Source organism: Myotis yumanensis, unplaced genomic scaffold, assembly GCF_028538775.1.
Source record: "Myotis yumanensis isolate MYYU_CA2020_CCGP unplaced genomic scaffold, mMyoYum1.0.hap1 SCAF_13, whole genome shotgun sequence".
NCBI lineage: Eukaryota > Metazoa > Chordata > Mammalia > Chiroptera > Vespertilionidae > Myotis > Myotis yumanensis.
Window position 1 is genome coordinate 2,340,945 of NW_027223764.1, and position 22,398 is coordinate 2,363,342.

The following is a 22,398-nucleotide window of genomic DNA, read 5'->3' on the forward strand; positions in this document are numbered from 1 at the left end:
TCAGTGGTTGAGCCTCAACCTATGAACCAGGAGGTCAGGGTTCGGTTCCTGGTCAGGGCACAGGCCCGGGTCTCGGGCTCCATCCCTAGTGGGGGATGTGCAGGAGGCACCTGATCAATGATTCTCTCTCACTCTCCCTCTCTTTTCCTCTCTGAAATCAATAAAAATATATTAAAAAAAAAAGAATTTCCAAGTGCTGTTTTCGTGCTGGTGGCACAGGTAAACCACTGGCAAAAGTACATTTTCTGCCGGAAGACACCATCCGGCTGTTTTTCTGGACGAACAAAGGTCATGTCGCACCGACAGGACGTCTCTGTGGCTGCGAAGTGGAGCCGGACAAGGACAGCTCAGTCCAGGGCACACTCCCAGCTGCTGGGGACACGCACGTGTGTGACGTCGAGATAAAGCCCTGAGACACGGGGTTTGTGGGAGAAAAAGCAGCGAGAACACAGGTTCTCAGCTCCTGCCCAACAACATCGTCATCAACAACAATAATTTGAAAAACAAAGAGCCCCAACTCACAGCTATTCTGAGAGCGCACTGGGCTGTCCGTCAGGAGGGCCAGGCATCTGTTTTGAATTTTTTATCATTTTGTCGTTAGGAGACTTGGAAGCAGGGCTATTTTCGTGAAATACCACGGATTGGGACAAGCCCATTTCCAAAGGGAGTGGTGAGTGGGGGCCGGCTCCGTCGGGCAGCCGGGGCCGGACAGTAAGGACATCCTGGATGGAGCCGCAGGGCTGGGCGAGCCAGGACCTTGGCCGGGTCCCCTGGCGGTGGGCCTGGTCTGCGAGGAAGGCCCTTGCCCCCCAAAGCCACAGGGACTGGGGGAAGTATGTCCCTCGCTGCATCAGGCTGAGTCAGCATCTGACGTGAGCAGGGCGGCAGGGGCAGCTAATGCATGAGAGACGGGGTGCCAGATGCAGGCCTCTGCTCCCCAGGACACAGTCCACGCTCCAGGCAGAGCTGCCTGCCCTTCCCTGCGGGGCCCATAGCTCTGAGGCAGGAAACAGCCTTCCCTCCACCCTGGCCGATGACGACTCGGGACAACCTCCTCTCTGACGCCGTCCTGGTCGGCTGCACCTGCCCCCCCCCCCCCCCCGCCCCCACCCCCACGTATCACAGCCTCCTGCAGCCCAGGACTCAGGGTCTTGCTCACTCGTAGGTGAGCTCCCTGCAAACACAGTCACACCTGACGTACAGTCTAATGCACCAGACACCGTGGCGTGCACCCAGCACGTGAGCACGTGTGACGTATGATCGAGGACAGATGCCGCGTTAGGGGCCAACATGCCAGGGGCAGGCAGAGAGCGCCCCATTTCACAGACACAACGAGGCGGAGAAATCAGCCGCAGGTCACCTGCCAGCAGGTGGCGGCAGAAAACAGACCCCCACGCGGCCCCGTCCTAATTCTCGGAACCTCACACACAAAGGCGACCCTGAGGACTTTCAGATGCTGAGCACCCCCGGTGCTGGGATGTTCGGTCTGTATGTGGGGACACCGTAGGCACACCCTTCGGCCCAGCAGAGGCCTCCTGGCTGCAGGGTGGGGCAGGGGAGCAGCCAGGAGCCCAGGCGGGTGGGGCAGGCCCCAGGCAGTCCAGCCCCTGGCCTCACCCCGGGCCACAAGGACATGGAAAGTTCAACGCAGGTGACTTCCTGCGGCGCTGGCTTTGGGAAGCCCAGTCCGTGAGTCAGAGGGTTGGTGTGTCCGCCTGTCTGGCTCCCTCTCTCTCCGGTCAGGCAGCCTGAGAGGAGCTGAAGCGATGAGATAAAAGCCACCAGGCTTGGTCACCAAGAATCAAGGCCTGCGGCCGGCTGAGTCACACAGGGCCGTGGCTCAGAGCACCCTGCGGGCGCCATTGGCCCTCACCCTGGCCCCGGGGCCAGACGCCCCAATACCGAAGGCACCGAGAGCTCCGCCCCCTGGGAAGCCGCCAGGGCCTGTGCTCTGGCCGCCGATGCTCCTTGGAAGGAGCGCTGACACACCCTGTAACTCAAGAACCGGAGAGACGGCAGCCGCGGAAGGACCGGGAGGGCGGGCCACGAGGGACGCTGTATGCCACGAAGACTTGGCGGCAGCAGGAGCCACTGTCCCGAGGTGACCTCACTTGGCTAAAAGGCGCCTGAAGTCACCAGTCCATTCAGAGCCCCACAACCATCTGGCGTGTGTGCAGTGAGTGCCTACCTTATGCTTGGCATCGCAAACAATTCACTGAGCTTGGGCCCGGCCAGCGTGGCTCAGGGGTTGAGCATCAACCTATGAACCAAGAGGTCACGGTTCAATTCCCGGTCAGGGCACAGGCCCAGTGTGGGGCATGCAGGAGGCACCCGATCAATGATCTCTCTCATCATTGATGTTTCTCTCTCTCTCTCCTTCTTCCTTCTTCTCTGAAATCAATTTAAAAATATATATATATTTATATACACTAGAGGCCCAGTGGATGAATTAGTGCATGGGTGTGGTCAGGCCAGCCTGTCCAGATTTGCGGGGGCCTGATCAGGGGTGGGGCCGGCCAGGGGGAGGGGCTGTGGGTGGTTGGCCGGCTGGCCCTGCCCCTGGTCGAACTCCTGGTGGAGGGGATACTTTGCATATTTGCTTTTATTATATCAGGATAAAAAGGAATTCACCGAACTTGAGACCCCAGACCTTGGCCCTGCCTGGGGGTCCTCCCAGTCCAGCAGGCAGGGGGCTGGATGGGAGCTGGCCGGTCCGCAGATGAAGCACCACGGCCCCAGGCCGCCGCCCCAGCGCCTCCGCGACGCCCGAGGTCATTGGAAGAGCCGAGTGTGAGAGGAGGGGCTGCGTCAGCCCCGTGGTGCTGCGCCCACACAGCTCGCCTCCTCCCCTGGAAGTGCCCAGTGCAGAGGGCAGGCTGGGCTGGGAGGGGGCTCCGTGCCAGGACCCAGCCAGGGCCCCTCTGTCCTGTTCTCCCTGCTCGGGTCACTGCTTTCACGTCCCCTCCCACCAACATCCGACGTCAGTCAGCATTTTCTGTTGCAGGGCACTTCCCTCCACCGCCTAACGGCAAGTCCTCACCCCAGATCTGCAAGGCTCACCGGGTTTCTCTCCCCCAGAGTCGGGGCTGGGCCTCTGGCCAGGGCTGAGGTCACCCCTGCAGCCAGCAGGGGAGGGAGGGAAGGATGAGAGGGGCAATCATGGCCTGTCCTCCAGGCGAACCCCCTGCACAGGCACTGGGTGGGCAGCAGGGCCTGGGTGGTGAGCCCACGAGACCTGGGCGGCCCTGCGAGCCCCGGACCTCCGGCCCCTGAGGATGGACCCCACAGGAGCCACACAGGGGACTGGCTCTCCCCCTTCACACTGAGAGTCCCTTCAGCCTTGGAACCTCATGGGACATGAGTCAGGACCCGGCTCCTTGGGGACTGCACTGCCCCGGGGCTACGAGGGGGCTTTGGTCACCATGGTCTGGTTCAGGTCCCAGCTCTGTGACCTCAGGGAAATAGTCAGTGTCCCTACCCCAGGGGTCACTGGAGGTGAGAAGGGACAAACCACACTGAGCACCCTGCCTGGAGGCACCCACACACGAGCGGTGAGCACACAGCCTCGGCCTGAGCAGCCACCTCCTCTGGGGCCACCCCGGCCCCTCACTCAGCCTCAGGACCAACGGCCCTCAGGGCCCCAAACTCCAGTGTCCACATTCTCCCCCAAACTCTGCTGCCCAGTGTCCGCCCTTCCGTGTGCTTCCCACCTGGATGCTGCTGCCCGCGGCCCGCCTTCCCACTGGGACGCTTGGCACCAGGTCTGCCCGGGGCCCCAAGGCGGCGCTCGGCCCCCAGCTGCAGGGACATCTCTGCGCCTCAGCCCCTGGCGGGTCCCCGTTTGAGCTCTGAGAAGCGCTTACACTACCAGAGTGCTGGTGGCAAGTTCTGTCCGTGCATCTGTCCGTCCCACACCTGGTAAGCCGTCTGAGGGAGGGGTCAGGGTGATCTGTCCCTGTCACCCGTGGCACACAGTAGGTGCTCACACATCTCTGGTTGGATGGCTCCGGGTTGTGCCCAGTTCCCGGCAGTCCCAGCCCCACCAGGGAGCCAACTTCTCCCGTGAACAGTGGTTCCCACCCCCCTCCCCCCGCACCCCCGATCCGGAGACGTCACATACCTGGTCCCCAGAGCGTGACGCACTGCTGCTCGTGGGTCTGGCAGACGCCGTTGTAGCAGTAGCCGTCCACGCCCTGGCACGGGTGCCCGTCGTGGAGGTACACGTTGGCCGGGCAGTGCGGGCTGGCCCCCGAGCAGAACTCCGGGAGGTCACAGGCGTTGCTGGCGCCCCTGCAGGCCGTGCCCGCAGGTTTCAGCTGCAAGGAGAGGGCGGTTACGGCACGGGGTCTGCGGGGGCCGCGGGTGCCCGCAGGCTCCCACATGGACCGAGAGGCTGTTCTCCGTGTCACCTGAGGATGTCAAAGCCAGTCCCTCACAGCAGAGGGAGTCCCTGAGTAACAGTCCTGCTCTGGGGACAGGCGCCTCGCCCCTATAAGGGGGTCAGGAGCAGCCTTGCTAGCATCAGGCAACATGAGGGGTGTCTGACGGGCAGACGGGCCGGGGCGGGGGAGCGTTGCCTGGTGGACTCGTTGATTCTTAGGAAAGAGATCTGCGGTCGCCCATCCTTTCAGATGGGGTCTCCACCTGCAGCGCTAGCATTTGCTGGCAAGCTGACAAAAATAATTCCACGGGCACCATCGCCACGGCTGCTTCATGTCATCCAATCGAGGCTGGGAGCCTGTCTGCGCAGCTTTGGGGGGAGGTGCCGAGGGACAAGGCGGGCGGGGCGGGACAGAGGAGCCCTCGGCCACGCCTCCTGTCCCGTGGCTGAGACATTAAGGCTAGGGTGGCTTGTCTGAGGCTGCAAGGCCAGGGACCTCCCCGCCTCACCCCCTTCCGAGCGCCTTCCACCACCAGCTGCCACGTGCGGGGGCCACTGCTCTCGGGGCCTGTTAGTTAACCCCGGGTAGGAAGGGGGTGCAGGGCACTGTAAGCAGAACGTAAATTTTAACGCACTTCTGAATCAGGAGGTTCCCGCAAGCAGAATGCTGAGATCGATTGCTTCATTAAAAAATGAAATTCTAGCCCAGCCGGCGTGGCTCAGTGGTTGAGCGTCGACCTAGGAACCGGGAGGTCACGGTTCAATTCCTGGTCAAGGGCACATGCGCGGGTTGCGGGCTCGATCCCCAGTAGGGGGTGTGCAGGAGGCAACCGACCCATGATTCTCTCTCATGATGGATGTTTCTATCTCTCTCCCCCTCTCCCATCCTCTCTGACATTAATTAAAAACAAAAGAAATAAAGTATCACTGATGACTCGGCATAAAACGAGGCAAACCACATGCCACCTGCGTGTGCTGTGGAGCGGCCCGCACCTGGGGCGGCCAGGACTCACCTGGCAGTGTTCGCAGCAGAGCCCGTGCGCGCAGACGGCGCCCGGCGTCAGGGTGCAGGTGGAGGCGTTGCAGCAGCGGCTGGTACATTCCTGCAGAGGGAAGGGCCGTTGGACAGGTGGGGGCCGGGGAGCGACCCCTGTGGACGGCCAGTGCGCCTTACGCGGCTGCAGGAGGGAAGGGAGAGCCCGGCAGCCCGACCGAGGGTTAGCGTCGCCTGTGAGAAGCGAAGTTCCGGGGAGTGTTTAGGGCTGAATGGTTGGTGGGGGTGGGGGGGTCCCTTTGTGAGGGCTAAGGAGCCTGGACAGGGAGGTGGCGGGAGGTCATCCGTCAGCTGCAGCCGGGGCTCCGTGGGAAGAGGGGCCCCCGGTTACTGCAGGGCTTCCTGCCCCGAAGTGTATTGGGATCACGAAACACTTTCAACAGACTTATTAAAAAGCATGCCTGGCTCTGGCCGCGGGGCTCAGCGGTTGAGCGTCCACCTATGAACCAGGAGGTCAGGGTTCGATTCCTGGTCAGGGCACAGGCCCGGGTTGCAGGCTCGATCCCCAGTGTGGGGTGTGCAGGAGGCAGCCGATCCATGCTTCTCTCTCATCATGGATGTCTCTCTCTCTCTCTCCCTCTCCCTTCCTCTCTGAAGTCAATAAAACATATAAAACATAGAAACATACAAAGGTGCATTCAAACATTACTCTTCCAAGACTGACCCTGTCAACCTGGTTCAGCCCGGAACACACCGCCAGGAAGTGAAGTCGGACCGATTGAAGCGCAGTTCCTCGCGAGGCAACCAGACGGGGCGGTGACTCCTGCTCGGCCTGGTCAGCAACCCTCGGGGCAGAAACGCACCCGAGAGTGACCGAGGGGCCCAAGAGGGTCATGGGCTGTGCCCGCTGATTGGAAAGGATTTTTTGCTTTTGTATTTTTTAAAAAATAAATTTTTATTTCACAGAGGAAGGGGGGAAGGGAGAGAGAGAGAGGGAGAGAGAGAGAGAGGGTGAGAGAAACATCAATGATGAAAGAGAATCACTGATCGGTGGCCTCCTGCACGCCCTCTATTGGGGATCGGGCCCACAACCTGGGCCTGTGCCTGGACTGGGAATTGAACAGTGACCTCCTAGTTCATAGGTCGACGCTCAACCACTGAGCCACGCCGGCTGGGCGATTGGCAAGGGGTTGAAACAGAAAGATCAAATGTTAGGTGTGTTGCCCTCCCTGAAATACAAGGGAGAGAGGAGATGGCCTCCTGGGCTGTGCTGGGCTTCACCAGGACCCGCCTTCTTCTAACCACAAGAAACAAGAAGTTGCCGCCTGTGCTCAGCCCTCACCCAAAGGGCTGGCACGTTCCCCGGGTGCCCCAGGGGGTCCTGGTCCTGCAAACATGCCAATAGCGCGGAGCTCAGACATTTCAGAAAGAAACGGAATTATCGGAAGAAAGGAGAGTTCATGGCGTCTTTAGTGTTAATTTATCTGTGCCCTTTAATTTTACCTAACGTGATTGTGCTAAAGGATTTACATACTAGTGGCTACAATGAAGCCAGTCGTACACTATTTTAATAGTACAACGGTTCACTCCTAAAAACCGTCTTCTGTGAATGAATTTGTAATTAGTATCATTAATGGGTGCAGGAGGCGCTGTGGGTATCTGACCTGGGCCCCGTGTGAGACGACGAATTACACGCTAGGGCGGCGCCCTCCACGCGCTCCTGCTGCACATACATCCCAAGTCATTAGGCTTCACGTTTGCTCTCGGACCTTATAAACATCCGGAGGATGTAATGTACACAGTGAGATAACACGGCTAAGCAGTCACAGCGGAGCTGTCAGGGCAGGGCGGGTTTCTAGCTCACGGGGTGACAACCCTGAAATGTTTGGGAACTTGTCTGTGTTTTTTTTTTTTTTTTTTTTTTTAATATATTTTATTGATTTTTTACAGAGAGGAAGGGAGAGAGATAGATAGTTAGAAACATCGATGGGAGAGAAACATCGACCAGCTGCCTCCTGCACATCTCCCACGGGGGATGTGCCCGCAACCCAGGTACATGCCCTTGACCGGAATCGAACCCGGGACCTTTCAGTCCGCAGGCCGACGCTCTATCCACTGAGCCAAACCGGTTTTGGCCTTGTCTGTGTTTTTTAAGGAGCCCGTCAGCGGCCTCCCTGATCGGTGCCACCACACGCCCAGCGACGTCGCCGTTCACGACTGTCTAAACGGCTCTACCAACGACGCCGTCGCCACATCCCAGGGTGCCCCATGCTAAGCTCAGCCAGCCACCCTGAGCCTGGGTCCTGAGAGCCTGTAAGAGGCCCCCCCCCCCCCCAAATCACTCAGTAACATAAGCAGCAGCTCACACGGAAACGCAGCCAAGGAGAATGGCCTGGACTTCAAAGGGGCTGATAAAGTGAGAGAACTGCGGTCAGGAGCCATCTGCAGGCCTGGCACCCAGGCCTTTAGACAGGGCGCCCTGGCCGCCCGACCCGCCGCTGGGAGAGTGGGTGAGCTGTCAGGGTGCCCTGGGTGACAGGAGCCCAGGGCCCGTGCAGGAAGCTTCCAGCAGAAAGCTTGGCCCAGGCCCCCCTCCTCCTGCAGCGGCGGATTTGTCGGAAGAGACGAGCTCTTCACCCGATGATGCGTTTGTGATTTTAGGGCCCAGCAGAGAATCAGCGGAGCCCATGAGCACCACGGCTGCAAAGGAAGAGGAGAGAAGTGCTAAGAGTTGCTCCGCAGACGCCCTCGTCGCCATTCCTGCGCTGCCGGTCCTACCAGACACGGATTCATCACAACCACCTGGGACAAGACACGTGCGGCTTCTGAAAACGGTGGAACCACTGCTGGGCGCGAGGGCAGAGCTGGTTCCTGCTGTGAGTGGGGCGAGTGGTTCTGAAGCACTGAGGTGGCGACACAGAGGATGGGCCAGGGGTGTGTGGCCATGGGGTGTGTGGCCATGGGCTGTGTGAGCCATGGGGTGTGTGAGCCATGGGGTGTGTGAGCCATGGGGTGTGTGAGCCATGGGGTGTGTGGCCATGGGGTGTGTGTGTGGGCCAGGGATGTATGGCCATGGGGTGTGTGAGCCATGGGGTGTGTGGCCATGGGGTGTGTGGCCATGGGCTGTGTGAGCCATGGGATGTGTGAGCCATGGGGTGTGTGAGCCATGGGGTGTGTGAGCCATGGGGTGTGTGTGTGGGCCAGGGATGTATGGCCATGGGGTATGTGGCCATGGGGTGTGTGGGCCAGGGGTGTGTGGCCATGGGGTATGTGGGCCACAGGGTGCGTGGCCATGGGGTGTGTGGGCCACAGGGTGTGTGGCCATGGGGTGTGTGGCCATGAGGTGTGTGAGCCACAGGGTGTATGGGCCACGGGGTGTGTGGGCCACGGGGTGTGTGGCCAGGGTTGCGTGAGCCGACATGAAGCAAAGGTGTAGACAAGATTTCCACGGCTGAGCACTGGGTCAGGGGGTACAGAACCCAGGGGAGCAGGTTGCACTAAAACAACGGTTCTCAACCTGTGGGTTGCGACCCCTTTGGGGGTCGAACGACCCTTTCACAGGGGTCGCCTAAGACCATCAGAAAACTCGTATATAATTACATATTGTTTTTGTGATGAATCACTCTGCTTTAATTATGTTCAATCTGTAACAATGAAATTGGGGGTCACCACAACGTGAGGAACTGTATTAAAGGGTCGCGGCATTAGGAAGGTTGAGAACCACTGGACTAAAAGCTTTGGTCGAAGTGATTTAGAAACTGGAAAGGGCTGTCGTGCTGTTAGGCCTAGTTTGAGCTTGAACACTGAAAAGTGAAAAACAAAAAACAGAAACATTTAAAAAGGGAGGCTAACGGCGGCCCCGTGGGCTTCCCACTCGGGAGGAAGCGCTCGGTGAACAAGAAACGTTGCTCATTCACGTTCCCCTCCCCTCGCCCGGTGCAGAGAAAGGTGTCTGTCAGCCGCTTGAGGCCGCTGCCAGGCTTCTCCAGCTCCAAGCTGAATGCCTCTTCATCTCGCCAAGAACACCGCGTCCTTAGAGAAGGCTCTTACCCTCTTTTCCCATTAATCCTCTCCTGAAGATATTTCCCCATTGATTTTAGAGAGAGTGGAAGGGAGAGGGAGAGAGAGGGAGAGAGAGAGAGAGGGAGAGAGAGAGAGAGAGAGAGAGAGAGAGAGAGAGACATCGATGTGAGAGAGACACATCGATTGGTTGCCTCCTGCACGTGCCCAGGCCGAGGACCGGGATCGAGCCAGACACCAGCCCTCGGCCCGGAGGCGGCGCTTACCTCGGGCTCTCCGCAGTCGCACTCCTCGCCTTCCTCCACGTAGCCGTCCCCGCACTTCCGGCCCCCGAAGGCCGGCCGGACGTCGGGCAGGTTGAAGAGGCACATGCCCACGCCCTTCTGCAGGCTGGCCTCCAGGTCCTTCCGGCTGCAGCTGCTGAACACCGCGGGGAACGGGAGCCTGCGGGGGGGGGGGGGGGCGGGGAAGCGGGGTCAGCGGGGGGAGTGGGGGCAGCGGGCAGCGGGCAGCGCCACGGCCAGCCCCTCCTGGAGCCACTCCTGTCCCCCGCCCCTGACATCTGCCTTCGGGCCACGGCAGTCGCAGTGAGCAAAGGTGTAGACATGGGGTGTGACACGAGGCACCTGTGGCTGCATTCCTTTATTTTTTATACATTTTTATTGATTTTAGAGAGGAAGGGAGAGGGAGAGAGAGAGAGAAACATCCACTGGGGATGGAGCCCGAAACCCGGGCATGTGACCTGACCGGGAATTGAACTAGGACCTCCAGGTTCTAGGTCGACGCTCCACCCCTGAGCCACGCCGGTTGGGCTCGTCTCACTCTTTGTTACACATGCATTTCCCTAGGTCCTGAGCGGCAAGAACTGTGGGGGCAGGTGTGCCCCAAGCCCCGAGGGTCGTACTACTCAGCGAGAAAGTGGGGCTGCTGACCCACAACCGGCGCCCACGCCCCCCCCCCCCCCCCCCCGAGGCTCCCAGGACAGCGTTACAATGGATCCCAATCAGCTGGCCCAACCGGTGCACACAGCCTCGCTTCCCCACACGCTTCCCCACAGACGTGGACGCGCTGCTACCTCCTGACTGAGTCTGGCCTCTGGTCCAGACCACGGTCGAGCTGGGGACACGGCACTGTCCGCGCGTGGTTTTCTGTCGATTGCGGCTTATTAACTGCGGAGCCTACTCTGATGGACCAACATGCCGTCAGCGCAGCCCTGCTCTCCACGCAAAGGCAAGAGGCCCTGGCGCACTTGTCCCGCGGGAGCAACATGTCTGTGGAAACCTGTGCAGCTCCACTGGCGGACAGACAATGCTGACCCACAAGGAGAACGGTCACCGTGCCAACGCAGAGGGCTCTGTGGCGACAGGACCGTGGCACATGGCACAGGGAGCCCAGGGCGCCCTTCTCTGCGCACGAGGAGCCTCCCCGAGGCGGATGGGCCGTCCTCCGCATGGGGCTTTGCTGGGGCCTGTAGCTCCAGCCCGACATGGAAACAGGACGTCACTCCCACCCACCAGGACATGCAGCCAGGCGTGTGGGAAACTCTGCCCAGCTCTTTCGGGGCAGGAGCCAGCCTCTCGAGAATTGACAGTGAGTGAGGAAGGACACGCAGGGGAGCTGGGAGCCAGGAGGGTCTCCAGCAAGAACAGCAGTGTGAAGAGGAGCTCGATGGACCAGCAGTGTGCCCAATCCCCCCCCGGCTCACAGGTGAGCAGGGGTGTCCACCAGCGTCCCCAGCTCAGACAGCGCCCGTCCCAGCTGGGAAAGGCCCCTAGGTCACCAACTGCATGGAGCCCAGCTGCACGGAGCCCGGCTGCACGATTGGAGCCCAGCTGCACGGATGGATCCCGGCTGCACGGATGGAGACCGGCTGCATGGATGGAGCCCAGCTGCACGGATGGAGCCCAACTGCACGGATGGAGCCCAGCTGCACGGAGCCCAGCTGCACGGATGGAGCCCAGCTGCACGGAGCCCAGCTGCACGGATGGATCCCGGCTGCACGAATGGATCCCAGCTGCACAGATGGAGCCCGGCTGCACGAATGGATCCCAGCTGCACGGATGGATCCCGGCTGCACGGATGGAGCCCGGCTGCAGGGATGGATCCCAGCTGCAGGGATGGATCCCAGCTGCACGAATGGATCCCAGCTGCAGGGATGGATCCCAGCTGCACGGATGGAGCCCAGCTGCACGGATGGTGCCCAGCTACAGGGATGGAGCCCAGCTACAGGGATGGAGACCAGCTGCACGGATGGAGCCCAGCTGCACGGATGGATCCCGGCTGCACGGATGGAGACCGGCTGCACGGATGGAGCCCGGCTGCACGGCGCTGAGCACACTTTCCTCTGACCAGCACCGCAGGAGAGATGCCTTTCTCCTCTTTCTGAGCGTTAGAGATGCTGCGCATCTTCAGTCACGATAAGGAATAGGAAGATGGAAAGGCACGAGTGTGGCTCCCGGCAACTCGGCCTTCTGTCTGGGGACAGTACTCTCAGGCCCGCGGGGCCATTGTGTCAGCGATGGTGGCTGATTACAATGTTCGGAGTCCGGATTCTGGAAGGTTTCGATAGAGAAGAAACAAGGTATATTGGGGATGCGCGTCCCCCGGGAAAGCATCTGCCGTACCTGGTTCTTTTGAATCCGGGAGAGTTTAATAGTGTTACAGCGGTCACCGCCTCCTCTGCCCGCGCGTCACCTTCAGGGTGAACACGGAAACCACATTTGAACCTTTGCCATCGTGCCTGAGTCAGTAGAGGGGGGTCAGGAGGAAGGCTGGGGCTGGGAGGGGGCCAGTTTATACTTTTATGTTGTTGTTGCTGTTAATCCTCACCTGAGGTTATGTTCCCATTGATTTTTAGAGCGAGTGGAAGGGAGAGGGAGAGACAGAGAGAGAGAAACATCAATGTCTCCTACACGCAACCTGACCAACGTGCGTGCCCTGAACCGGAATCGAACCCAGGACCCTTCAGTCCTCGGGCCCATGCTCTATCCACTGAGCCAAACCAGCTGGGGCTGGACCAGTTTAAGGCGAGCCATTCACACAGAATCCGTGGGCGAGGTGCCGAGTGACGCTTCCGGGCATTCGCGCTTTCCAACAAGGACGAGCGGGAATTCGGAAAAGGCCCTTCCCTCCTCCACAGTGCCACGTCCCTGCGAGCTGCACACTCATCCTCCAACCACCGGGGACTGTGGAGTGACCGGTCAGTTACAGACACGTGATCTCATTTCCTCCGCTCTCCCACTCCCGTGGGGACCCATGAGGTGAGAGGGCGCCCCGGCTGAGATAACTCGGGATGAAAAGCAGCCGGGAAGTCCACGGCGGTGATGGATGGGCCGGGGGCGCCGGGCTGGGCGGCCTGACCTCCCTGCACCCGGGCTTTTGTGATTAATCCACTCACTCGCTTCGGAAGTTCCTCTCCACACGAGAAAATTAAAACCACCGCCCTCTGGACAGGAACGCGGGGCCATAAAGGAGAACCAAGTAGGCGAGATTTACACAAAAGCACCAGGTCAGCAGAAGAGGAAACTCAGAAATGGCCAATAAGGTATAAAGCAGGGAAGGTATTAGCATGCCTGGGCAAGGAGAGAAAGCGCCTGGAAGTGACCCGCTGGGCTCCGGGCAATGCCAGTGCCCCCACGGCTGCCAGGCTCAGGTTCGTGGCTCATGCCCATGAGCACTGCCACCCGCCCTGCCGTGTGAAGGGCTAGGCGGTGCCAGGAAGGGCACCTGGCAGTCACGGCGCCTCCAGAATCATGCAACGTTTCAAGGGTCCCCCTCATCTGTGCACCCCTCAAACAGCAAGCACAGGGACAAAAATATCTGTTCAATATGTGAACGGATCAGTAAGAAGATGGATGGATGGAATAACAGACAGATGGATGCATGGAAGGGAAGCAGGAAGGAGAGAGGGAGGGAAGGAGGGAAGGAGGGAGGGAGGGAGGGAATGTGGGGCTAGGGGAGCTGACACCCTCCCGCCCTATGAGCAGACGAAATCCGCGCATAACATCGGACTCCCCAAATGCTGCAGCTGTCCCTCAGCATCCGTGGGGGACTGTTCCAGGACACCGACCCCTCCCTGCAGACACCAAGGCTGTGGATGCCCGAGTCCCTCCTGTGAAACCCCCCAGCCTCCCGCACCCAGACAGCCCCCCTTGCCCCCCCCACCCCCGCACCCGGCCAGACCCCCGCCCCCCCGCCCCCCAGACAGCCCCCTGCACCCCCCTGCCCCCATACCCAGCCAGATCCCTGCACGCCCCCCCACCACTCAGACAGCCCGCCGCACCCCCCATTCCCACACCCAGCCAGTCCCCCGCACCCCTGCCCCGCCCCCCTGTTCCTACACCCAGCCAGCCCTCTGCACCCAGCCAGAGCCCCTTATATCCATGATCCCCAACCTCAGGCTGAGAGCGAGGTTGCAATCAGCTGGTTGAATCTGGTTGCCTGTGACTCTCAGGGCAGCACAGGCCCCTCACTCTTGCACCTCTGGAGGGATTTCTTTCTGGAAGCTTCCACGGGTGCTCTGGCCAGAAACCCTGGGGAGTTTCCTGCTCATTGTTTCCCAACACGCCTGTCAAGCTGCGGCCCGACTCCGGAAGCCGCTGGAGGCGAGAGTACTTGCCCGGTCGAGGGATTCATGATGCAGCCCCCCTTGTCCGGGGCCGTCCGGCAGCTGCAGCCGCGCTCCAGGGTGTCGTGATTCATCCCGAAGTTGTGGCCCAGCTCGTGCGCCAGCGTCACGGCCGCGCCCAGGGGGCTGTCCGAGTGGTCCTCGAGAGAGCACAGGGCACAGACTACAGCTCCTGTCACCAGCCGCCCCCCCCGCCCCATCCCCTCGCCATGAGCGTCTCCTCGACACGGGCCTGACAGCTCCCCTGGAAGGAACCACAGAGAGCCACAGGGATGCGTTAAAGCTTGAAAAGATGGGACAGCCCGGCCGGCATGGCTCAGTGGTTAGATCGCCAGCCCTCGGACCGAAGGGTCACGGTTCGGTTCCTGGACAGGGCACAGCCCGGGATGCGGGCTCCATCCCTAGTGGGGGCCGTACAGGAGGCAGCCGATCGATGATCCTCTCTCGTCATCGATGTTTCTCTCTCTCCCTTCCTCTCCGAAATCAATAAACATATATTTTAAACAAATACATTGTTGCTTCACGTTAATAAACCAAAACTAGTCAATCAGTGAGCGGAAAGTGCAGGAACCGTGCCCAGGAGCGGAGTTTCTGTGCTGCAGGCCCTGCCTCGGGCCCTGCTCTGGGCTGCCCGGCGCGAGGGGAGGGCTCCCCAGAGGCGTCCGGGACGCAGGCTGTGTGGTTCCGAGAAAGACCCTCCAGAGACCCACAGCCCCTGCGGGGCCTGGCAGGGAGGGTGGCCCCAGAGGGCCCGCAGGCGCGGCCGTGGTGGCTGCACCTGCCTCTGTCGCGAGTCCTCAGTCGGAGGACGGGGGTGGCGTCAGGGAGCCGAGTTCTCCGAGGGGCGAACGCCCTGATACATGCCTGTCTGGGTTTCCGGTTCCCGCTGTAGGACACCCCGCAAATCCGTCTCAGGAAGTCCTCCCTCACCAACCGCACACGCCGGGGAAGGGCCGGGGCCGAGCCCAGCTGCAGGGGGGCTGGACCGCACGCTTCCCTCGGAGTTCCAGGGCTCACCCTCCAGACGCCTCTCCGCCGCTTCTTCTGAACCGGGAGAGCCTGGCTTCCCTACCCGTGGCCTCGCGGTTTTACTTCCTTCCACGCGTAGGTGCTCGTAAGCACAGCTTCTCTTAAAAGGGCCTCACAAACGGTTTCCATTGTGATGAGGACAAAAACCCACCTCCTTCTTCACAGCATCACCCCCAAACCCAGCCACTTGGGCCAGTGTGACACAGAGCAGGGCTTTCAGGCACCGAGCTCAGCGCCCGCTCTGTCCCAACAACAAAACTGTTCCCAGTGGGTGAGGGGTCTGCTTCCTCGCCACGAGCCTTCCTCACGTCTGTGAGGCTTTGAAGGAGGCGCGGCCGCCTCTGGCACCAAGGGTGTAAGTTCAGAGGCGCCGGGAGACAGCCTGGGAGTGTGGGATCTGGCTGAGCAGCTGATCTTTGCATATCTGGTGAGCGTTTCAGAAATTCAAGGGGCCAGGCCTGCTCTTCCCACGGGGCGCCTATCTTACCCGTGGGGCAAACAAGGAACGAGTCTCAGGCTGATCTCAACCGAGGCTGAGCGGCCCCACCTACTTCTGTCGCTTAACGCTGGCTTTGAGGATTCTCACTGCAGTCCACATATTTGTTCCTACTTCCCACATCCATTTTCACCCATTTTTTAAAAGTTATGCGTCCCTGTATGCTTTTCCAGGAGGAATCTTTTTCAATATGTCCTTATTGACTTCAGAGAGAGGAAGGGAGAGGGAGAGAGATACATCAAGGATGAGAATCATGGACCAGCTGCCTCCTGCACGCCCCCTACTGGGGATCAAGCCTGCAACCTGGACCTGTTCCCTGACCAGGAATTGAACCCTGACCTCCTGGTTCATGGGTTGATGCTCAACCACTGAGCCACACTGGCCGGGCTCCAGGTGAATGTTTGTGTGGAAACAGAATAAAGGGTATGAACTCCAGGAAGCCACTTAAGCTGATCAGATTGGTTATGAAACGTTTAAGCTCCGCACGCTGGCGGCAGAACCCGCGGGCTTATGTGGAATGGAGTTTCGGCTCTAAAAACACAGACACCCACTTAAAGTGGCGAAGTCAGTTAGCAACCGGCCGTGGAACCACGAAACAGAAAATGATTCCCTCTTAAAACTTTACGGGCGGCTCTGGAAGCGTACCGCTGGGCTGGGACTCGAAATGACCCTGGCACCGCCCACAGCCCACCTCTCCGTGGCTTCCCCGGCCCGGCTCTCACACAGGCCGGCCTCCGGGCTCCAGAGAAGCCAGTGGGAGCCCGGTCAAGCCAGCAAGCCGAGGAGGGCCTGTGACTCTCCATGCAGCCGCCCCCTCTCCTCCCCCTCCTCCCCCTTCTCCCCCCTCCTCCCTGGAGCACGCGGCTCCCCGAACCCCGGCGCTGCCCGGGGAAAAGGAAACCCGCGGTGTGAGTGCCACGGAGACGGGCGGGCAGTGAGAAAGTCAGAGTCAGCAGAACAGGCTCCTCCGCCCGCTAACACCCGGAATATTCACACGTGTTCCCTTTGGAACCTGCGGGGGAACTCCCGGTTTCTTGGAAGGACGGGTTTGTTTGTGTAGCTGGGATGCTGGACTGGTCTCTGAGGACACGCCCCATCGGGGGCTGGGGCAGGGGGCTCGCTCCGGGCTCAGAGTGGGCGCAGCGGCGGCCCTGGTGGCACCTTCCCTCTCATGATCGGAGGGGCCAGGGCAGGAGTCCCCCGACGGGCAGCCTGTCAGAGCCGCCTCCCTCTTCAGTTCAGAGGAATCAAGTCCCCAGTATCCCTCCCGCTCTATTTCCTTTTACAAACACATCGAGCCCATGTATGACAAAGTGATCCTTGTACAGCGCAAGCCAGGCCCCCGCCTTCCGAGAAGGAGGCTGTTCTGCAGACGGTTGGACAGTGGCCGGGAGGTATGTCAAGCATGTGCGGTGGCGAGTCCTTACAAACCTCAGCCGTTTGGCTGTTGGGCCTGGAGGCTGAGCCGTCAGAAAACCGTCCTAACGGCTCTGTTCTGTGCGACCACAGGCCACCTCGAGGCGGGGAGGGGAGGGCAGCCCCAGGCCGGGCTCATCCCGGCACCGGGAGGGAATTCCTGGGCTGGGGCTCAGACCAAAATCCCAGTGGAGCCTTTTCTCCATAAACGGGGAGGACTGGTTCACATGAGCTATTTCTACACGCTCTCCTCTCCTGGGTGCAAACGGATGTGTTTTACAAGCAGCCCCTAACAGAGTGCAGGGCGCCCAGCCACCGTGGCTCAATGGTTGAGCACTGACTTATGAACCAGGAGGTCACGGTTCGATTCCCGGTCAAGGGCACATGCCCGGGCTGCGGGCTCCATCCCCAGTAGGGGGTGTGCAGGAGGCAGCTGATGAATGATTCTCTCTCATCATGGATGTTTCTATCTCTCTCTCCCTCTCCCTTCCTCTCTGAAATCAATAAAAATATATTGTAAAAAATAAGTAAAAAATAAGATATTGTGGGGTGTGAACGATCACGGACAGAGCGAGAAGGAGGGCAGGATGAAATCTAAAATGCATTGACCCAGAGACCCTGACCTCACCAGGTCTGGTGAAAGCAGAGACTTCCCGGGAACCGTCACGGGGGACCTACCATGACGACGCCCCCAGACTGCTCGGCCGTGCACATGCTCATGATGGGCGCCATGCCGATGGTGGTCCCTTGGAAGTAGACCCCACTAGGAGACAAGAGAAAGGATTTTCTGAAACGAACACAGGATGAAGACATTTTCTAAGATATACTTTTTTGGACCTTTGATGAAAAAAGAAACATATCGAGGTCAAGAACACGGTGTGTGGCGTGTAACTGGGTCAAGGGTTGGGGGCGCAGGTGACAAAACGGACAGAGTGGATGTGCATAAGCGAGAGGCACCCAGTCCCGGAGTGACCTGCACGCCCCGGGAGCTGCGTGAGGGCGTGTGGGCGCGGCTGTCCCCTCCGCTCTCGGCGACTTAGGGTCCAGTTGCACCGTGGTCCCTTGACCCTTTCAGATTTCTGTTTCCAAGACTCAGACAGCCGGTCACGGCTCTTGACTGTGTAACTGGTGGTCTGCCTACTTGCTCAGGGCGGTGGGGGCAGGAGGAGGGGGCTGCTGAGGGCCGTCTGCGCAGGCACAGAATCGCGGCGGTTACAGGGACGCAGTCGGCGGCTCGCTCTGTTTCCTGTTGTCGCTGAAGTCCGTGCTCCTGCGAAACGTGACCGGACGGAAACCCAAACTCTCCCCCGGCGCTCTCCTGCTAGTGGAACTTTTAAAGTGGAATCGCAGGAGAATGGCTGGCCCCTGGACTGAGTGTAGGAGTCAGCACCCATGCAGCCTCAGCCCCCGGCGGAAGCTTCTGGAAGGGGCCCTTATGGCTCCCGCGGGCGCAGCTTTCCCTCCCAAGGAATCTTGAGCAGCGAGTCTGATGACCTCAAGGCCTGTGTCATGCAAGTGCGTGTAGCTCCTACCTCATCCATGAAAAATGAAGCAATGTCATTGTTGAATTTCGTTTAAAGGAAAAATGAGCTTTCATGTCATCTTGGCCGCGGACATACATTGATTTCACAGGTATTATGTGAAAAGGTAGGTATTTTGGTCGACTGGACAACAGGGAGCAAGTGTACATGCCACCCCATCTATGCATGTATGAACGTGTGCATGTATGTATCCACCCATCTGTCCCCCTCCCCCACGCTCACGGACAAAAGTAGGGACTGCAGCCTTAACGTTTATATCTCTATCGAGCATTTAACAGAAACTACATGTATATACATGAGGAGGTTATATAAGAGGCTGATTTATTTCCAGATGTTCAGGTTGGACAGACTCCATTTGGGAAAAAAGTCAAAACAACACACTTTGATTCTGCTTTTTAATGGTTCAGGATTAATCAATGCGCAAAATATGAGGCAACCGCAAATATCCAAGGCAGGGAATTAACAAAAGCCCCTTGAGGATGGCCAAAGTGAATGAACAGGGACTGCCCCCGGCCTCACCCGGGGGTGGGCATGTTCTAAAGAGAGGATGGGGAGGGACTGGGGGTCCACTTCCCGTAAAAGCTCGTAAATTAGACCCAATTCGCTAAAGGAAAGTGTCTATCTCTCCACAGCTTTTAATTCAGCGATAAAGCAACGCGGGAAGACAAGGATAATGGCATAAAGTGTTTAAGGACTTTAATAGAATGTTCTCCACTTTGGAAACAATCTACTTCATTAGGGTACGAATGCTTCTTTTTGAATATAAAGGAGTCTGCAGCAGCGGTTACATTCCAGCTCTGATTTCCCTCACTGGTTACTCCGCACACTGATCGCTCAGGGGATTGCCTTGTTTACTGGCTCCCCCAGCAGACGGGGGACCCACACCACCGTGTTCCAGGCTCCCGGGGGGCGGAAGTTTGGTTCCTGCTCGGTGCCCAGGGCAGTTGGATTGAAAGACAGACCTAACGCTAATGTGCTGTCCTGTTGCAGCCTCGGATCTAGGAAATCCCAGAATGCCGTGAGGAGGGGAACACAGGTGTCCCTGCTTTCAGATGGCGCATCAACATTCCCGCTGATAAGGGAAGACAATGGGCTTTAAAAAGCAGCTGCTCTGGACAACTGGGCATCAGGCAGAGCCTGGAACAGCTTGCCCAGCCCGGCCGGCGTGGCTCAGTGGTTGAACGTTGACCTATGAACCAGGATTCGATTCCAGGTCCGGGCACATGCCCGGGTTGCAGGCTCGATCCCCAACAGGGGTGTGCAGGAGGCAGCCGATAGATACTGATGTTTCTCTCTCATCGATGTTTCTCTCTCTCTCTCCTTCTCTCTTCCTCTCTCTAAAATCAATAAAAACGTATTTTAATACATTTGCACAAGGAGAACGTCCAGGTGACGGAGAAGGAAGAAGACATTGGACACAGGGAGAGTTTTCCCAGGTGTCCAAAGGGAGACTTCACAGCAGACCCCAGATTCCGGTCAGGGGGCCTCTGACCCCCGATGAGTGCTGAGCGACCCCCCGGGAAGGTGCGGGGGCCCCTGCGGGTGGAGCTGGAGGAGGCCGGGGGCGCTGGGGCCGCTCCCTCCCCAGCCCAGGAGGGACCTCGCCGACCCACCTGACAAGCTGTGCGTTGTCGTGGGCCTTGCGAGGCAGGAGCTTCGCCTTCCTCCAGTCCAGGAACTCGTGCAGGCTGGCGAAGGGGTCCTGGCCGATGGGGCACTTGTCGATGTCGTTCCACACCTCCACGCCCACCAGCACGATGCGGATGTTCAGCGGCCTGTAAAACTGATGGGGACAGACACCCTCTGGGGATTGCGGGAACGGGGAGTGGGACGCAGAGCAGGACAGATCTGTGTGCTTTGAACCTCACCGAGCGGGTGAGAATAACACCGCCGTGCCCCCTCCCCCCCCCTCCCCCCGCCCCCCGTTCCCAGGCGTCAGCATGTGAGACGGCGTGTAGGGCCCGACGCCCAAGGACGCGCCCACTGGGTCCCCACGCTCCAGTGACGGCCTCTCCGCTGTCTCCCTGGTGAGTGTGTGGAAGCTCACACTTGAAATGACTCCTTGGAGGTGAAAATGCCCAGAGACCCGGAGTCTCGCTGAAGCCGCTACATCGCAGCTACCGCCTGCCAGCTCCTACCTGCCGCAAGCAAAGCCCCGTGAGCGAGGGCGTTCACTGCCAAAGGCAGCCGCTTGTCCACCTGCAGCCACGCGTCCTGCCCGTGCGTTACTGCAAATGGACCTGTGGTAACCTTTTGGCAAAGCCTCAGACCTGGCCGACGCTATCACATTCTGTCACCCCCATCCATCGAGGAGGTCTGAATTAGACGGGCACATCGGGAGCTTTCAGAATCATAGGCACACAGGCCCTTCTGCGGAGCTCGGATGACCCATGGTTCTTCCCGAAGCCAGAGGCTGGCTCCCCAAGCGCCCCGGGAAAGATCTGTTACTAAGAAGTTCCTCTCCCAGGCAGGAGACCAAGCCAGGTGCACCCCCCTCCTTAGTATTCACAGCCACAGCCCCGCCCACAATCCCACAGCCCCGCCCACAAGCAGCTGCCCTGGCTCAGAGGTAGGAAGGGCAGCTCTCCCAATGGGAAGGGATGGTTTGCCCCAGACACGCTTATTGAGGCGGGATGAGCAGTCAGAGGAGAGGTCAGAACTACCCGTGGCCCCAACTGCCTTGCTGGCCCATGTGCATCACAAAGACAGGGAGGCGGCTCTGTCCTCAGGGCCGGGGGGTGGGGTGGCTCGGGGGTGGGGGGGGGGTGGGGGGGGGCACGGGATCGCCTGGCTGGCTGCACCAGCTTCTGGTGGCTGTGATGTGGGGCAGGGCCCAATGAGGACGCCGCATCTTCTGATTCTCAGGCGCCAGAGAGAACAACGCGGCTGGAGACAGGCCGAAGTCCAGCCCCAGCAGGGAGCAGGTCCTGTTCGGAGTTGCTAGAAGCATCTGGGCCAACGAGGACCGAAGTCCCAGGAGCTCCGTGTTGGACTTCAGCAGCGTTCCAACTCGGGGAGCTCACGACGTACTCCCCGGGCTGAGCAGCGCGGCCGGGGTCGACCCAGGGCCGCGGCCCCGGCCTCCCTGCTCATCTCCTCCTCCGCTGGTGCACCAGGCTGGCAGGAGACACGGGAACACGGCCACATCTCGAGCAGACACTGGCGGAGCAGGCCACTCGGCCCACGCAGGTGGCAATTCGGGCGTCACGTTCATACGCGCATGAGACGTTATACGGCCTGAAGGCTGCCCAGCGGCCTGTGGTGTAATCAGCACTTGCTCGCAGGCTCCCAGCCAGGCTCCCCGGGGAAGAATGGAGTCCAGAGGCGCCCTGGCCCTCTGACGCCCGTGTCCGCTGCCGTCCTGTGACGGGAGGCCGCGTGTTCAGCGGGTTCATGTCAAAGGTAACGGTGATCAGAAGGCAGAGACACCTGTGTCCAAAGCAGCTGTCTAAGCGTGGGCTTCAGGCGTCCCCTGTGGGGGTCCCGGTTTGCCTGCGACAGGTGTCGTGTAGAAGCAGCGCCTGAGTCTGGAAGGGCCCTGTGGCCGCCGCTCCAGGAGCCGTTCCCCGTGACGCCGGCTGTCATTTCCATCTGGGTCCCTCCAGCCACATCCGGAGTGAATTCCACACACGACGGGTGTAAGGCACAGCCCCTGCGCCGACGCCGATGCCACTGGGATCTGTCACGTGCGCTGAGCGCACCTGTAGCCGCCTTACCCTCCCCTCACTGCCTGCTGGCTGCTCCTCCCAGGGCTGCGAGGGCCTCCTCTTAAGGAGCACGAATTAATACGTAAGGAGCACCCACCAGGCCTGGGCACAGGGACCAGGGTGCACGCGGACAGGCTGAGGTCTGGGGCCAGGGTGCAGGTGTGCGCGGTCTGGGACCAGCTGATGG

The 22,398-nt window shown here is 59.9% G+C and overlaps 1 protein-coding gene across 1 annotated transcript in view; it reads right to left on the reverse strand.

Moving 5' to 3' along the window:
* ADAM12 (ADAM metallopeptidase domain 12) overlaps positions 1 to 22,398 on the reverse strand; it is a 148,363-nt gene that overhangs the window by 17,046 nt on the left and 108,919 nt on the right. The window contains exons 9-14 of the mRNA XM_070433231.1: positions 20,118 to 20,287; positions 17,642 to 17,726; positions 14,014 to 14,162; positions 9,662 to 9,839; positions 5,395 to 5,484; positions 4,121 to 4,316 (exon numbers count right to left, since the gene is read on the reverse strand). Of these exons, the coding sequence (XP_070289332.1) occupies positions 4,121 to 4,316; positions 5,395 to 5,484; positions 9,662 to 9,839; positions 14,014 to 14,162; positions 17,642 to 17,726; positions 20,118 to 20,287 (868 nt within the window). The remainder of the gene's footprint in view (positions 1 to 4,120; positions 4,317 to 5,394; positions 5,485 to 9,661; positions 9,840 to 14,013; positions 14,163 to 17,641; positions 17,727 to 20,117; positions 20,288 to 22,398) is intronic.